Source organism: Trematomus bernacchii, unplaced genomic scaffold (assembly GCF_902827165.1).
Source record: "Trematomus bernacchii unplaced genomic scaffold, fTreBer1.1, whole genome shotgun sequence".
Lineage (NCBI taxonomy): Eukaryota > Metazoa > Chordata > Actinopteri > Perciformes > Nototheniidae > Trematomus > Trematomus bernacchii.
The window spans coordinates 2,603,740-2,622,630 of record NW_022987581.1 but is presented as its reverse complement, the minus strand read 5'-3'; the positions used below and the strand labels follow the sequence as shown (position 1 = coordinate 2,622,630).

The 18,891-nt window shown below is 40.7% G+C and overlaps 1 protein-coding gene across 1 annotated transcript in view; it reads right to left on the bottom strand.

Annotated features, from left to right (window-relative positions):
- Positions 1 to 18,891, bottom strand: part of ntn1b (netrin 1b) — a 79,102-nt gene that overhangs the window by 14,259 nt on the left and 45,952 nt on the right. Inside the window, exons 4-5 of the mRNA XM_034127041.1 lie at positions 10,910 to 11,059; positions 7,774 to 7,827 (exon numbers count right to left, since the gene is read on the bottom strand). Of these exons, the coding sequence (XP_033982932.1) occupies positions 7,774 to 7,827; positions 10,910 to 11,059 (204 nt within the window). The remainder of the gene's footprint in view (positions 1 to 7,773; positions 7,828 to 10,909; positions 11,060 to 18,891) is intronic.

The window sequence follows — 18,891 nt, the reverse complement described above, 5'->3', positions numbered from 1 at the left end:
TTGATCAGGGAAGACGAGAATTAGGGTAATCCGTTTCTTATAATCAGGTTACATTACTTTTACATTTTGATACTCAGATAAGGTTACTGATTACATTTTTTGGACACCTCTCTAGTTATTGTAACGGATGACACTTTAAAAGTAACCCTCCCGACCCTGTTTGGATTATTGTGAACCATTCACATTTGTTTTGATGTAGAAGAGACATGAAGAAGAGGGGACACATGTTGATGTAGAAGAGACATGAAGAAGAGGGGACACATGTTGATGTAGAAGAGACATGAAGAAGAGGGGACACATGTTGATGTAGAAGAGACATGAAGAAGAGGGGACACATGTTGATGTAGAAGAGACATGAAGAAGAGGGGACACATGTTGATGTAGAAGAGACATGAAGAAGAGGGGACACATGTTGATGTAGAAGAGACATGAAGAAGAGGGGACACATGTTGATGTAGAAGAGACATGAGGAAGAGGGGACACATGTTGATGTAGAAGAGACATGAAGAAGAGGGGACACATGTTGATGTAGAAGAGACATGAAGAAGAGGGGACACATGTTGATGTAGAAGAGACATGAGGAAGAGGGGACACATGTTGATGTAGAAGAGACATGAAGAAGAGGGGGACACATGTTGATGTAGAAGAGACATGAAGAAGAGGGGACACATGTTGATGTAGAAGAGACATGAAGAAGAGGGGACACATGTTGATGTAGAAGAGACATGAAGAAGAGGGGACACATGTTGATGTAGAAAAGTGGATTTTGCATAATAGGTGACCTTTAATGGATGCCGTCCCCCTGGTATTTGTGATGACGGAGGTGGTGGTGGGACAAGAAGACAAACTCAAATTGAAATAATTTGTTCCCTCCACTTTCTGACACAAATTGGAACCAGATCATCTCTGAGTGTCGCCCCCCCCCCCCCCTCCTTTCCTCACACTTTGCCTCTCCCAAAGCAATAAGCCTTTTCTGGGTAGGGGGTGGGGGGGGGGTGGGAAAGCTGTGGAGAGAGAGAGGACCTTTCAGTGCGCCTGAATATGGACAAACTTCATTATTTCTTCCAGCCCTCTGTCCAGTCTCCCCCTTTCTTCCCCATTATGCTCCGTGTGAATGAGGTTGCCTGGGTAATGATTGAGGAAGAAAAAAACGCCCCTCTCCTCCTCCTCTCAAAAAAAAAAAAGCAGCTCGGGACGTGGGACGAGGATCCGATCCATGTATGTGTTTTAGAGAAAAGCATTTCTGCAGGAATGCCTGAAGTAAGAAAAGAGGAAATCCCAAAGTAAATGAATTTGAGGACGAGTCCATATCAAGTCGCCTGATTTCCATGTAAATGAAGTGCAGAGAGGGGGGGGGCTCTGTATCTCCCACCACTACTACTTTATTACACCTCCCTTTATCTTCAATCTGTAAACATTACCGGCTACTTCAATATTTTCAATGGTCACTTTAAAAAAAATAATATTGGTACGTAGTGTTTTTTTACTATGGTGTCTGTTGTTGTTTTTATTTATTGTGTTTTTTTTTATTAATAACGTGCGCATACTTTTTTATATACAGTTATATACTGCAATTGTTTTACAATGGTTGACTTATCTGTTTACTTATTTTACCTATTTTATTTATATATTTTTGTTATTGATAACACATGCATGTGCTTTTTAAAATAATATATCTAAGTCTACTCTTTCTACTGAATCTGCATTATACTCTTGCTGTTCTAATACCGTCACTTTTCCACGTCCAGAGGTGGGAAGTAACTAAATACATTTACTCAAGTACTGTACTTAAGTACAATTTTGAGGTATTTGTACTTGAGTATTTCCATCTTATGCTACTGCGTACTTCTACTCCACTACAGTTCAGAGGTAAATGGTGTACTTTTACTCCACTACATGTATTGAATACCTTTAGTTACTTCACAGATGTGGATGAATGATGTGAAATATAATCAAGTGTTAAATCAGACTTTAGTTCCACCTGGAGTAAATTCACAAGCTACCCTGCAGTATACAAAGTCATTCAAACTAGCTGCACCTTTACCAGCTTTGAGAACACTTTCATGATCAATCATTATAAAACATATCATATATATTATTCTGAAATGGACCAATCTGCACAATGACTACTTTTACTGTCGCTACTTTCACTATATTTTGATGAGAATACTTTTCTACTTTCACTTGAGGAACATTTTGAATGCAGGACTTTTACTGAAACAGAGTATTCCTACACTCTGGTACTTCTACTTTTACTCAAGTACAAGATCTGAGTACTTCTACTTTTACTCAAGTACTAGATCTGAGAACTTCTACTTTTACTCAAGTACAAGATCTGAGTACTTCTACTTTTAATCAAGTACAAGATCTGAGTACTTCTACCACCTCTGCAGGTTTCAGTTTGTCATTCTTTTTCATATATTCATTGTACACATTTTACAATTGTTAGTGTTATATATATATACATATATATGTATATTTAAAGTTGGTGTAAATACTTTGTTAATGCAAAATCTTTTTTATATATTTTTTTCTTTTTACAATCCTTATATTTTTTACCTTCTCTCATAACTTATTTTCTTATGTTGTTTATGTTTGCACCATCATATACCAAAGCAACTTCCTTTTTTGTTTTAACGTACAGTACCTGGTATTAAACGTGATTCTGATTCTTTATATTTCAAATAAAGAGATTCTGATTCTGACGTTGCCCATTAGCCATTACACCCACAGCTCTCATTAAGGGCCGATCTCCCGCCGAGAGGACAAACACCTCCTTTGTTTGTCTCTTCGGGGTCTCGGGGGACCACACTGCTGCTAATTTGCAGGGTGTGGAGTTTCTGACAGGAATCCAAACTCCACACAGCCTCGCCGGCACTATAGTAGGAAGTGGGACCCAGAAGAAAGCTGAATGAAGTCAGTGGCGCCGCTCTCATTAGACGCTGATTGATGATCGGAAGTGACTCAACTAAACCTGAATCATGGTGTAAACTAATCAAATTACTTTAATTTAATAAATACTTAAACATCTAAGGCAACAGGTTTACACACTGTACATCACATTTTATTTAAAGCCAACATTAAAATAAGTGGTGCAGGGATGATTTTATTTTTTGTAGGCTAACTTAGAAGATAGCATCGCAAGGGCTCCTTCAACAAAGTAAAGTGGTTTTAATAATGACGTATTTCTGTGGTCTGACCCGGAAATCCAATTGGATTTTACCTTTGGATTACTGCAGGAAATAATCTCTGTGTCAAACAAACGTTTATGATACTTGAACACGAACATGAACACGTGAACACATTTTGTTCAGCAGGATAATCTCCATATATTAACACCACTTTATGATTTCTGATGTAAAAAACTAACATTAGGCTATAAAGGAACTACAGCACGGTCACATGACTTTACGTCACCACCGCTAAGCTAAAGGGGGCTAATGTTGAGCTATAAAGGAACTACAGCATGGTCACATGACTTCACGTCACCACCGCTAAGCTAAAAGCGGCTAATGTTGGGCTATAAAGGAACTACAGAACGGTCACATGACTTCAAGTCACCACCGCTAAGCTAAAGGCGGCTAATGTTAGGCTATAAAGGAACTACAGAACGGTCACATGACTTCACGTCACCACCGCTAAGCTAAAGGAGGCTAATGTTGAGCTATAAAGGAACTACAGCACGGTCACATGACTTCAAGTCACCACCGCTAAGCTAAAGGTGGCTAATGTTGGGCTATAAAGGAACTACAGAACGGTCACATGACTTCAAGTCACCACCGCTAAGCTAAAGGCGGCTAATGTTGAGCTATAAAGGAACTACAGCACGGTCACATGACTTCAAGTCACCACCGCTAAGCTAAAGGTGGCTAATGTTAGGCTATAAAGGAACTACAGAACGGTCACATGACTTCACGTCACCACCGCTAAGCTAAAGGCGGCTAATGTTGAGCTATAAAGGAACTACAGCACGGTCACATGACTTCAAGTCACCACCGCTAAGCTAAAGGCGGCTAATGTTGAGCTATAAAGGAACTACAGCACGGTCACATGACTTCAAGTCACCACCGCTAAGCTAAAGGTGGCTAATGTTAGGCTATAAAGGAACTACAGAACGGTCACATGACTTCACGTCACCACCGCTAAGCTAAAGGCGGCTAATGTTGAGCTATAAAGGAACTACAGCACGGTCACATGACTTCAAGTCACCACCGCTAAGCTAAAGGCGGCTAATGTTGAGCTATAAAGGAACTACAGCACGGTCACATGACTTCAAGTCACCACCGCTAAGCTAAAGGTGGCTAATGTTGGGCTATAAAGGAACTACAGAACGGTCACATGACTTCAAGTCACCACCGCTAAGCTAAAGGCGGCTAATGTTGAGCTATAACAGAACTACAGCATGGTCACATGACTTCACGTCACCACCGCTAAGCTAAAGGTGGCTAATGTTGGGCTATACAGGAACTACAGAACGGTCACATGACTTCAAGTCACCACCGCTAAGCTAAAGGTGGCTAATGTTGGGCGTGATGACCTTTACTCGTCTCATTTAGACAATTGTTAGCAACGCCGTTTTTAAATCCACCAGTGTGGTATTTACTGATGTATTTTATGTCCTAGAACAAAACGTTAAAAATCTCTTCAGCTTGTGTTAACCACAGATCTTATTTCAGGCAAAAAAACATATTCAGAAAACCATTGACTTCCAGACCAGGGAACAGGAAGTGCTAAAACGCTGACTCATTTCTGAGTTTCAGGACTCATTCCTTCACCACTCTTCAAGCCAATAAAGGACAGAAATGACTCTAAAGCTGCAGGTCGATATTTTAGTTGCATATGGTCTAATGTCAGTAGTCCAACATGGAGCCTCTTGTCGGAGCAGAGACACAAAAGAGTCGGTCGGGCTTCACTGTCGGCACCACCAGCCTTCATTGAAATACAAACTGGTGCAAATGAAGCATGTAATCAGATTAGAGAGTGAGACCCTGGGGAGGCTGCCGAGCATGCTGGGAATACAGGCTGGGAATACAGGCTGGGAATCCCGTCTGGAATACAGGCTGGGAATACAGGCTGGGAATACAGGCTGGGAATACAGGCTGGAATACAGGCTGGGAATACAGGCGGTAAAGGGAGAACTGGAAAAATATCTGGAGTTCACATCAGCCGCACTCTGAGGTGTGTTTAGTGCAGGAGTGAGACTATGAAGGGATGGAAAAACATGCGTGTGCTAGAAATGCACGCGTAGTTACATTCATAACACGACAGTAAAGTCCCTTGGATAATTAAACACCTACATTTGGCTTTTAATTTGATTTAAAGGTCACCTATTATGCAAAATTCACTTCTTCATGTCTCTTCTACATCAACACGTGTCCCCTCTTCTTCATGTCTCTTCTACATCAACATGTGTCCCCTCTTCTTCATATGGGCTCAGAACAGTCTCATAATACACACATGCACACAGAAGGATTTACACTTGTATTTCATGATCCGCAAAAGGATTCACACTTGTATTTCCGGATTCACACTTGTGTTTGTCAATGCACACACAAATATGTGTTCCGTTTCATATACATCCAAACACAGAAAAAGTTTTACATATGTATTTTTGATCCTCACATATTTGTTTTCCATTTAAAACCGCTGCACCTACAAACACAAACCGCTTTCTGTGCATGGATCGCTGTGCATTCGTGTGTGGGTTTTTTGAGACTCCCCTGACGGTCACCCGATTCGTACTTGTAATTTTTTCTATCTATAGCCAATCAGATGTCTCCTCAATTCTAAGCCAATCACATGAGCGCGCCCCCACGAGGGTAGATTTCTTGCGTTCATGACGTAGCGCTTCATGTACGCATTTTGCGCTGTCCGGAGCAGGGTTTCCGCCGACAGAATTTATTTTACCGGACAAATTTGAAACTTACCGGTCATGTTTCAATAATAATAATAAGAAGAAGAAGAATTGTGTAGCAGAGTTTCCGTTAGCAGGTAATTACCGGACTATGACCGGATATGGCTAATAACACGGGAGTAAGGATCATCTATTTTCCTCTCTCCCTCCCTCTCTCCTGACAGCTGGTCAGTTTCTCATGCAGCTCGCTAAAACTTCACTCGCGTTTATGTCCATATCGATCAGATCCAGCTCTCCTGATCGGCCTTTATAGAGAGCACCGATCAAACTATTAAGAGTGAATATCGGCCGATAATGACCGGCGGGGCTCCCCCCGTTGACAGTTCACTGTCTAGCACTGGCTTCGTAGTGCACTGATCGATTAGGCTACAAGCTGCTCCCTCCACACTCACAACAACTTCATACAGACTTAAATAAAGCAGCTGTATTCGCCATACAGGAAACATACATTTAAAACGGTTTTGCCTGCCGTTTTTATGTACACAAGCATTCATTAATGGTTCGGAAAGTGGCACTGTACCTTAATAATATAAAGGCTTGTATTTGCGTGCATTTCCTGCTCGGAAAGTGGCAATGTACTGAGAGTGGAGGTGTCCTGAGATTAGCGCCTGCAGGCAGGCTCCATGGACCTGTCAGCTCCGGACAGCGCAAAATGCGTACATGAAGCGCTACGTCATGAACGCAAGAAATCTACCCTCGTGGGGGCGCGCTCATGTGATTGGCTTAGAATTGAGGAGACATCTGATTGGCTATAGATAGAAAAAATGACAAGTACGAATCGGGTGACCGTCAGGGGAGTCTCAAAAAACCCACACACGAATGCACAGCGATCCATGCACAGAAAGCGGTTTGTGTTTGTAGGTGCAGAGGTTTTAAAAGGAAAACAAATATGTGAGGATCAAAAATACATATGTAAAACTTTTTTCTGTATTTGCATTTTATTTACATGTATATGAAACGGAACACATTTGTGTGTGCATTGACAAACACAAGTGTGGATCCGGAAATACAAGTGTGAATCCTTTTGCGGATCATGAAATACAAGTGTGAATCCTTCTGTGTGCATGTGTGTATTATGAGACTGTTCTGAGCCCATATCTTCATGTCTCTTCTACATCAACACGTGTCCCCTCTTCTTCATGTCTCTTCTACATCAACACGTGTCCCCTCTTCTTCATGTCTCTTCTACATCAACATGTGTCCCCTCTTCTCCATGTCTCTTCTACATCAACATGTGTCCCCTCTTCTTCATGTCTCTTCTACATCAACATGTGTCCCCTCTTCTTCATGTCTCTTCTACATCAACATGTGTCCCCTCTTCTCCATGTCTCTTCTACATCAACATGTGTCCCCTCTTCTTCATGTCTCTTCTACATCAACATGTGTCCCCTCTTCTTCATGTCTCTTCTACATCAACATGTGTCCCCTCTTCTCCATGTCTCTTCTACATCAACATGTGTCCCCTCTTCTTCATGTCTCTTCTACATCAACATGTGTTCCCTCTTCTTCATGTCTCTTCTACATCAACATGTGTCCCCTCTTCCTCATGTCTCTTCTACATCAACATGTGTCCCCTCTTCTTCAAAGATTCTCTCTCTTTTTGTCCTGATCCATTTCTATAAAAACCTGTCTGAAAATGAGCTGATCAGATTTTGGCCACTTTATGATGTCATAACGATTGTTTGGCTTGTGTAGCCAATCACCAACTTTTCTTGTCTTCTTCTTAGGGCTGCATCTTGCATGAAAGGTGTAATATAAATAAAGTTATTATTATTGTTATCAATATTATATCAGAACAGAGCATCAAAATATGACTTTAATCCAGAAGATTTAGTTGTAAAATCAGTTGTTTTGCTCACCTGACGGCTCCTCGTAGCTGGTGTAAGACGCTGTCGGGGAAGCAACTGGGATCTCTGCGACAAAAAGAGGAAAAGATTTTTACTTTGTGATCACATTGCATTGCAAACAGAATAAAACGTATCGAGTTGAGAAATATACGTAGCTCAATTTCCTGGTTATTCTCCCAAGAGCAGAATTTTTGTCAAAAACCTCTTTTAGGTATTTTAATGGGATGATTTTGACATGTAGATTCGCTGAATAAAGTGTAAAAAGACGATGAGATTTTCTATTATTCCCTTCTGATTGTAATTGAAGAGAGCCAAGGGGTGCTGCTCTTGTAAAAGCTGGAGCTGGCAGGGAGTTAGACATCACAAAAGTGTTATATCACTATTCAAACCCAAAGAAAGAGAAATCACGTATATTCTTCAAAAAAAGGCATTTCCTCCAACTTCTACACCACATTTGTTACCTTCCTTACGAAAAAAAAGATAAATCCTTTTCCAGGTTTATCGCTGTGGATTCAGGCCAAACAAGTCCACAGTGTCCAATTTCCAAACACGACTTTATCAGAAATGTCATCCCCAGTTACACAGTGGACAATTTGTGTACATGTCCTCCGAGACATCAGCGTTATCTTATCTGTGGGTGGCAGCCAGCTCAAAGCTAAAGAAGCTACCAGCGACACATCTCTGTTTCTGGCAGGCATTTGGCGTTTATTGCAGAGGGCCTGGAATCTGCAGGCGGCAGATACAGCCAATAAACATATCAGCCATCGTTCCCTTGGACTCGTTCTGGGGATTTATTGTGAGACGATGTTGAAGGGCCATGTTAGGAAAGCACTAATGGTCTGTTTATCCAGGGCTCTGGTTTAAACAAGCCAAATATCTATCCAAAATATCTTAGAAATAACACAAGATGGGTGATGAATCCATGCGTAACAAGCAGACGCTGCCCTTTTCAAGTCCTGAGCTTTTTTCTGAGGGTTTGATAATAGCAGTTAGAGTATTAAAGGTCACCTATTATGCAAAATCCACTTGTTCATGTCTCTTCTACATCAACATGTGTCCCCTCTTCTTCATGTCTCTTCTACATCAACATGTGTCCCCTCTTCTTCATGTCTCTTCTACATCAACATGTGTCCCCTCTTCTTCATGTATCTTCTACATCAACATGTGTCCCCTCTTCTTCATGTCTCTTCTACATCAACATGTGTCCCCTCTTCTTCATGTATCTTCTACATCAACATGTGTCCCCTCTTCTTCATGTCTCTTCTACATCAACATGTGTCCCCTCTTCTTCATGTCTCTTCTACATCAACATGTGTCCCCTCTTCTTCATGTCTCTTCTACATCAACATGTGTCCCCTCTTCTTCATGTCTCTTCTACATCAACATGTGTCCCCTCTTCTTCATGTCTCTTCTACATCAACATGTGTCCCCTCTTCTTCATGTCTCTTCTTCATCAACATGTGTCCCCTCTTCTTCATGTCTCTTCTACATCAACATGTGTCCCCTCTGTGTAAAGAGACTCTGAAGTTTCAGGAACAAAGATTCTCTCTCTTTTTGTCCTGATCCATTTCTATAAAAACCTGTCTGAAAATGAGCTGATCAGATTTTGGCCACTTTATGATGTCATAACGATGTTTTGTCTTGTGTAACCATTAGCCAATCAGCAACCAAGGTAACCCCCCCCCCCCCACCTTATCACCTGAATCTCCTCCTAGAGCACCATTGAGTTCTTTGTAACCAAATCTCTCTCAGAGGGGCGTGGGGAGGGGCTCCTTATTTTCATCTAAAGTAACAGACAGAGAATCAGCACTTTGGAAACAGGGCTGAAACAGAGGGGATTATGGGATGCTGCAATGATCTGTTTGGTGTTTCAGCCAATCAGAGACAGGCTCTGGATATCTCTGAGACCTGTGATATATTGATGAAGAACAGTATAATAGGAGACCTTTAAAGCTTGGCTAAAGTTAGGGTCAAACCATCCTCTTCCATGTTAATTGTAATGGGTCCATTAACTTCCTCTGGTGACCAATAGCTAACTCTCTTGACACACAGTTGACCTTTGAGGGAAATGTGAGCCACAGTCCAATTGAGTTAGCTATTTTAACATTTTTTTAGCGGCACCTTTAACCTTTATTTAACATCCATTATTAGAATATGAACTGCTCGTCAAAAGAAGACTAGCTTCCTGACTGTTTTGAGACTCTTTTTTTTAAATTATCAACCCTATCGTCCTGTTAGCAATCAAGCTAAACCAACAAGCCCAAAAACTGAATGTTAGCAAAGTCTTTAGCTTAGAAAAACGTCATTTTCTTACTCAAAAGCTTTTCATTGATTGTTGATAATGGTGTTTATCGCTGATGGGGTATTTAAGCTTGACTGTAAGATTTGGCCGGCAGGGACAAACCAGCCATTTACGGTATTCTGCAATCAATCCATTGTAAGGGATCCCTGACAATCACTGTTCATGGAGGTAGCGTATTAGCTGTGTCACCATCACCCTTTGTAAAACATAGACTTCGTAAGAGTAGAAACTGCTAAACAAAAGAGGAAATTGTTGCTGACTGGAGTCACTAGTACACATACTGTACATCTGTGAATACACTAGTGGAACTAACTGTACTATTAGCTATTAAGCTAAACCAATTAGCGTACACATTTTGGATAATTTAGTACACTGCCATTTGAACATTTGCACAGTGTGTGAAATTTGACCATGAAGTGACGATAGCAGCTATTAGCTAGCTATCTATCTAGAATCATTATCGGTTGTGGTTGCAAATCATTACAGACTGATCAATTAACCTAAGTTGACCTCTTAGTAAAGTGGTTTGTGTATTCAATTGTGAAAAAACAAACAAATGTATAACTTTTGTTTGTATGGTGCTGAGTTTGGCAGAGCAACCGCAATCTTCTGTTACGTAGCCAAGATGGCCAACGTCTAGGTGTATCGTAGAAATGTATCATAAGTCTCATTAATTATATATATGTCACTGTAACTTTAAATGTATCTGTTCTAAGCTCGTATATTTGTTCTTTTCTTACCAGAAGGTGATTAAGTGTGGAATTTCCACCACAAGGAGTTTCAACCGTTTCAAACTCAATGTTGTTGACAGTCATTGTGTGTAAAGGTGGTAAAAGTAGGCCTTACTGATGCAGGGTGCGATGGGGGAGCGGCTCTGCTGGTAGCCTTTAGCACAGCGGTTACAGGTGATCCCCGTCACTCCGTCCTTGCAGGGACACTGTCCTGTCGTCTGGTTACACGTCTTCCCTGCTGCTCCCACTGGATGGCAATCACATGCTATCGAGGAAAACAAGGGGAAAGAAGCACCAAATATAACGTTAGATTGTACCATGGATGTATGAAGAGAACTAGATACAGTGTTCAGAGATGGCAAAAGTACACACATCCTTTACTCAAGTAGACGTACAGATACTCGTGTTTAAAAATACTCTGGTAAAAGTAGAAGTACTGACTAAACTTCGTAAGTAAAAGTAAAGAGGGCTTTGAAATGTACTTCAGTAAAAAGTACCCATAACTAGCAGCTGTTTTAAAGAGTACCTGACCTCCCTTTATATTAATAGAACAATAATGTCATTGTTAGCTAATGAATGTTTCCATGTTGAACAACGGCAACATGACAACGTTTTCATTGGTCCCTCTTCTTTAGAGAAGACCAGGAAATGATGGATACACGGATCGTGTTCAAATCAATAGGCACGCAATGACTCTAAATAATAATGATCACGCCACCAAACACACATTCAAACTAAAGGAACCAGCCTGTTTGGAACATGTAAGAAGTAGAAAGTACAGGTATTTGGGTTCAAAATGTAAGAAGTAGAAAGTACAGGTATTTGGGTTCAACATGTAAGAAGTAGAAAGTACAGGTATTTGTGTTCAACATGTAAGAAGTAGAAAGTACAGGTATTTGTGTTCAAAATGTAAGAAGTAGAAAGTACAGGTATTTGAGTTCAAAATGTAAGAAGTAGAAAGTACAGGTATTTGGGTTCAACATGTACGAAGTAGAGAGTACAGGTATTTGTGTTCAACATGTAAGAAGTAGAGAGTACAGGTATTTGTGTTCTAAATGTAAGAAGTAGAAAGTTCAGGTATTTGTGTTCAAAATGTAAGAAGTCAAAGTAAAAAGTGGTCAGAAAAATAAGTAGTGGAGTAAAGTACTGATACCAGAAACATTTACTTAAGTAGAGTAACGAAGTATTTGTACTCCACTACTTCCCACCTCTGCCAGTGTTGGAGGCGAAGACCCTTTTATTAATGTGAATAAGCCAAAATAGGCTGACAAAAACATCAGATCTTCCAGTAATCCTCATCCATGGGGCCCAAAAAGGACTCTTGTACATGCCACCACTGCACAAACCCACAAGCATTTTGTGACTGATACTGTGCTGAGTGAGGTGGAAGTAATACAATTTATTAAGTTATTTACTCTGATGCATGCCTCCAAAAGCAGACCTAATGAAGGCTCTCGTCGTCATTATGGGTGGAGGGAGGCAGAGTAATTTGATTGAGGTTGTATGCTGGTTCGGGGCCCAGTTCCCCATCTGTGAGGGTCTGGAAGGAAATCAGAGGCTGCTCTAATGTGAATGATTTCTCACTTATGTAAGAAGGATTTTTATTGAATGCAATATGTAGAGTCAGCAGAGGGCAGGGCACAGACATACTGTAGCCAAATGAAAGCTGATATTAGTTAGTAAGGGCACTATTTTCTCATTTTTAAAGAGGACATATTCTGTTCCTTTCCAGGTTCATATTTGTTTAGTGTCTCTCCTTTGTCTCTACTTTAAAGAGTCCTCTCCTGCTGATGTTCAGGTGTATATCAGTATGTAGTGTCTCTACTTTAAAGAGTCCTCTCCTGCTGATGTTCAGGTGTATATCAGTATGTAGTGTCTCTACTTTAAAGAGTCCTCTCCTGCTGATGTTCAGGTGTATATCAGTATGTAGTGTCTCTACTTTAAAGAGTCCTCTCCTGCTGATGTTCAGGTGTATATCAGTATGTAGTGTCTCTACTTTAAAGAGTCCTCTCCTGCTGATGTTCAGGTGTATGTCAGTATGTAGTCTCTCTACTTTAAAGAGTCCTCTCCTGCTGATGTTCAGGTGTATATCAGTATGTAGTGTCTCTACTTTAAAGAGTCCTCTCCTGCTGATGTTCAGGTGGACCTTTTACTTGTATTAGAGTACTGTAAGACCATAATATTTCTACTCTAAGTAAAGGATCTAAAAACTTCTTCCGTGTGTGTGTGTGTGTGTGTGTGTGTGTGTGTGTGTGTGTGTGTGTGTGCGCGTGTGTGTGTGTGTGTGTGTGTGTGTGTGTGTGTGTGTGATTCGCTGTGTGTGTGCTCTTCAGATTGAGTTTCAATGTAAAGCTTTTTGGCAAAGAGTTCCCTGCCTGAATAATGTTTCCCATTAACGGCCGAGTGTAGCGCACTTCAAAGTCTGTTTAAGCTGTTAGTTGGGAGGATCGCACGTTTAAATGTGAGAAATTCATCCTGTGTGTGTGTGTGTGTGTGTGTGGTGTGTGTGTGTGTGTGTGTGTGTGTGTGTGTGTGTGTGTGTGTGTGTGTGTGTGTGTGTGTGTGTGTGTGTGTGTGTGTGTGTGTGTGTGTGTGTGTGTGTGTGTGTGTGTGTGTGTGTGTGTGTGTGTGTGTGTGTGTGTGTGTGTGTGTGTGTGTGTGTGTGTGTGTGTCAAACGTTTACCATAAAGCCAGTGTGTTTGAAGTGGGAGCCCAGCAGCATGTGTTATATGTACGGGCAGAGTCATTTGAAAAGCTCTTGAAGTGGTGCAGGAGAGGTTGGAGTTGCTTTTAGTTGGAATTTATGGAGCTTTACGAACATAACGAGATGCGTATTAAACGTATTTTTCTTCTTTTGTTTTTCTTCTCCTTGATTTGTATAGTGAGAGCATATCGAGCGAGTGTATTTATTGGAATAAAATGGGGACCCAGTTCATTTCCTCTGGGATTTGAACATGAAAATGAGGGACGGCTGTTTTAATGAAAACTTCAAATGCAATCACATAATCACCACATAACGCAATAAATAAATTACGTAATAAAGAGGAGATCTTACTGGTTCTACCCAGAATCAATAAAATGAAATATGTTGGAGCGTGTTTATATATCTTTTTAAATCTTTGGCATGTACTATTTCAGGGTGTGTGTATCCTGAAATCCAACATCATTACGTCGCTGTGGTTACCTTGTAATAAAAAGTGTTTGATAAATGCACTTATTTGTGAGTTAAATAAGAACATTGATACCACTAAGAGCAGGACATTGGCCAAAAACTGAGTTTCTGTTCCAAAAATAAGAATAAATCAAAAACCTCATTTACATTTGTGACACAACTTTTCTTTTCTTTAACACAACATCCAACAGCTTAGCTTAAAGAGGTCTTTTTATATTGTTTTCCCTCTCCTGTAGTGTGTTATAGAGGATGTTGTAACAGTTGCATGTCACAGTAGAGGCCTGAAAATGAGCAGGATATCTCCACTTTAATATAATATTACTAAGTAGCAGATGAATGTTATGGATGTTGTTTCAGCAGTTCAGGTGTTTAACAGTCTTATGGCCTGTGGGATGAAACTGTCTCTGAATCTGTTGGTTTTAGTCCGGATGCCAACCTCGTCCTTTGAGAAACTGTTTTTGATTTCCTGTGTATTACATGCAATAGACTGAATAATGTAAACTAGGCAATAACATATTAAGTATTAACTTGTTATAGTTTGTATACAGGTCGACTGCATTTCATGTCCTTTCAATCTCAAACGTTCCCTAATTTAAAACTACACCCTAACATCCTTCAGAAGAATTCATTACTTTTAACCTGCTGTGTGTGTGTGTGTGTGTGTGTGTGTGTGTGTGTGTGTGTGTGTGTGTGTGTGTGTGTGTGTGTGTGTGTGTGTGTGTGTGTGTGTGTGTGTGTGTGTGTGTGTGTGTGTGTGTGTGTGTGTGTGTGTGTGTGTGTGTGTGTGTGTGTGTGTGTGTGTGTGTGTGTGTGTGTGTGTGTGTGTGTAAAATAACAATAAATCACTCTTATTTCCTCCATTCACAATATCTCTTATACTGAAGGCAATACTCAATATAGGCTCTATATACCTAGACAAATATACTATGCGCTGTGCATGTCTTCGACCAGTTGAAATCTATTATTGTTTTGATTTCTCCTCAAATGTATTACTTTACATTGGGTGTGGGTTTCGGAGGATCTGTTGCAGTGAACCAGCCTCATCTCTCTGCCTGGTTAAAGGCTTAAAGTGCCAAACGTATGAGGGGACGGGGAGTAAAAAAATAAACCGTTAGGGGCGTGGGGGGACGGAGGGGGGTTCAGAGAGCCGTGTTTACACTGCGCTTGATGAGGGGTGAAGTTGTTAATCTGGGAAATAAAACATGAGGCGTTCCTCGCTGCCACTGGAGATGGAGATGCTCTGAAGCGCTGAACCTCAAACTGTTAAGGACGTCTTTGAGGACATGCAGGGTTGGGAGGGAAATTTAAGAAATGTGTTTGGAAAATACTGAATGTCCCTTCTATATCAGAGTAGCACATGATAACAGAGGCCCTACGTAGCTGTGTGCGTAGCCGGATGTATGACTACATGGATGACGCTCATGAGACACTGTGTTGAAGTTATGATAGCTCTGTTCCTCAGATTGGCATGATGACACAGTCACTCGAGAGATAGGCATATGACTGTCATGCTTATTGCTTACGCAGGCCTTAGCTAATCTGAACTCATGTCAGAATACTGCTTTGAACCGGTATTCTTCCATCTTGTTGACTGTAACTCCCTCTCTTGTATATAAAGCATATGAAGGACTCTACTAAAGTTACTCTTTTGTCCCATGCAACCTGGTGTATGTGATGACTACTTCCATTCTTTAAGGATAATAAACACATGTATCCTGATATTGAAGATCAAGCCGGTGACGAGTGATATTTTTCTAACAAAATGTAATCTAAGTATTACAATAAAAAAGTAATGTAACATGATTATTATTATTTTCAGTTACTTTTGGATTAATTATACAAGAGCACAGACAGAACGTATCAAGAAAAAACTGTATTTTTGTTTAATAAACCAGGTGTTCACCTGCTGCGTTACATAATAAAGTTAAAAAGTATATAATATATTGTAAATAATCTATAATATAAAACGTTTTCTGTAATTATTTTTGTTGAGATACTGGTTGCAGTTTTATTATCTCTTAGTACCAAGGCAGAAAATGTGTTATTTGTTTGAAAATGATTAAACAAAATAATATACAATTATTTATATATTCATTATTGAGTTAGATCTATTATTATTTGTTACTTTTTTATCATTATTATTTTAACTTTTTAAATTATTAGTTTTGCTTTTTAAATTTTTTTTAAATTAATGTTTTCAAAATGTTGATTTATTTACCTATCATGCTATTTTTAGACAATAGCATAGGTCTCAGATATATACACATCTATGAAGTGTTTTGCTCAAAAAACCAAACAGATCACCCATTCTAGCCATGCCTCATATCCCTCTATTTCACTTCCTGTTTCAAAAGTGCTGAATTTATGTATAAAGAAAAGAAGATTGATAAAAAAAAGAGGGGCGGAGCTTATGCGGGAGATTCTACCTGCAGCTACTGTCTAAACTAAATACTGCCGTGATGAAACGCCATATCATGGATTATCAAGGATTATCTCTGAAACAGTATGGAGCTCAAAGGCTTTCTCTCTTGCCGGTTATACCACAAGGTGAGTTCCTTTTGATTTCCTGCTTCTTCACACACATGCTCTCCAGTACAGGTTAGCTCTGAGTGTTAGCGATGCTAATGTAAACACCGACCATATTACGTCCAAAACAGTCGGGCATTGTTTCTGATAGCAACGTTTCTGATAGGGCCGTGGGTCCACATTTCAGATATGACGTCATATCGGACGCAAATCTGGATCAGCTCCGTTGTAGCCCCGTTTTTAGAGATTTGGGTACGGAGGAAAAGAGAGAGGGTTTTATTTTCTGACGCTGCGCGAGTTCCCTGACACACCGGGACACATATTTATGTATACAAGACATCAAAAAGTGCATTTTGCATGATAGGTCCCCTTTAATGTTATTTATTTATTTTATCTATAACCATGACATCCATTGTTACTCTTTACCCATGTTGCCCTCCCCGAGGTTCAAAGACAATGTTCCCCTTTAATTGTTGAATTTCTTTGTGAGTTTTTCCCGCGATGGTCTACGGACAGTTAAACGCCCCCCCTGAGACAAATGTGTAATTTCTGATATCAGGCTATATAAATAAAATGTGATTATCCTGATTACGTAATCCCTCTACATGTTCTCCCCTTGAGATTTGGAGTGTTGGCGAGAGAGAAAGAGGGGAGGGGGGTTTTAAGGAATGAAAGCAGACTTCCTCCTGGCCCTTTTGGCTCGGCGCTGTATTTCCTGTCCAACAACAGCAGAGTGGGATGGTTGGCTGATTCCAACAATAAATAAAGAGGTTTTTAAACTGATGTCACATCGCCCTGCTTGTGTCACCTGAGCAGAAACGCAGCAATCAGGCTGTTTAGTTTTGATCCCAGAGCACCGAGCATATAGGTGACGGAGAGAAAGGTTTCGAGTGTTACTGATCCAGGTGTTTGGAAAGACTCTGCAGAGATCTATGGGTGTTGCTACATCATTAAGCAAAAAATTGAGAAGCTCTGTTACACTAACCTGCTCCCTGTAACCCCCCAAATATAGCTTGTGGAAATGTTTAGCCTGGCTGAGGGAAACAATGCTGTAAAAAGTGTTTTATTGGAGCTCAGAAGAGACGATCTATCAGGCTTGTGTTCTGCACGGCGCTAACACGTGCAGGACATCGATCCCAGGGCTGTGTTGGAGATAAATATAAAGTCTGAAAACAGTTGTGTAGCTTTGTGCCTTTTGTTTCATTTCATGCAAGCTGAACAAATACATGTAAAAGTTGATAGCAGTATAAAGTTGTGCAGGGATGATTCATTTTTGTAGGCCACCATGAAGGCCTCATCTCGCTGGTTCCCTCCACAAAAAGCCAATGGGATTCCTCCGTGTGATTCAAACAAACATTTATGATACTTACACGTTTAGTTCAGCAGGATAATCTCCACATACTAACACCTCTTTATGATTTCTGAAGTAAAAAAGCTAACGTTAGGCTATAAAGAAACTACAGCACGGTCACATGACTTCACGTCACCACCGCTAAGCTAAAGGCAGCTAATGTTGGGCTATAAAGGAACTACAGCACGGTCACATGACTTCACGTCACCACCGCTAAGCTAAAGGCAGCTAATGTTGGGCTATAAAGGAACTACAGCACGGTCACATGACTTCAAGTCACCACCGCTAAGCTAAAGGTGGCTAATGTTGGGCTATAAAGGAACTACAGCACGGTCACATGACTTCACGTCACCACCGCTAAGCTAAAGGTGGCTAATGTTGGGCGTGATGACGTTGAGTCGTCTCATTTAGACACTTGTTAGCAACCACCGTTTTTTAATTCACCAGTGGGGTATTTACTGACGTATTTGATGTCGTTGAATAAAAATCTCTTCAGCTTGAGTTAACCACAGACCTTATTTCAGGGTAACAACCACAAACACATAAGAAAAAAACAATGACTTCCAGACCAGGGAACCTAAACGGCTAAAATGATAACTAATATCTGCTTTTAGGACTCATTCCTGCACCACTCTTCGCCAGGGATCGGGGAAACAGCCAATCATAGCTCAGCAAGCATAGATAATCACCAGTATTTTGTACATCTATGGGATGTTTTGCCAATGAGTGTATACCCTGAGTGACAGCAGTGTGTTTGCTCAGGGCCTCTCTACTCCCTGAGGTGTTGCAAGACAGAAGGAGCCCCTCTTTTGTTTCCCCACAAACACACACACGCACGCACGCATGCACGCACGCACGCACACACGCACACACACACACACACACACACACACATACACACTTTAATCCTCTGCCGCTCGGCCTCAAACCTGACATATGTGCTCCCACCTGTGTGTTGTTATTGTGGAGCCGCTGCAGTGTGATGTAGGTATGCATGGGAGCGATTAGCGAGTTGTTTCCACTGCTCTGTTCACCTCCGCTCTGTTTG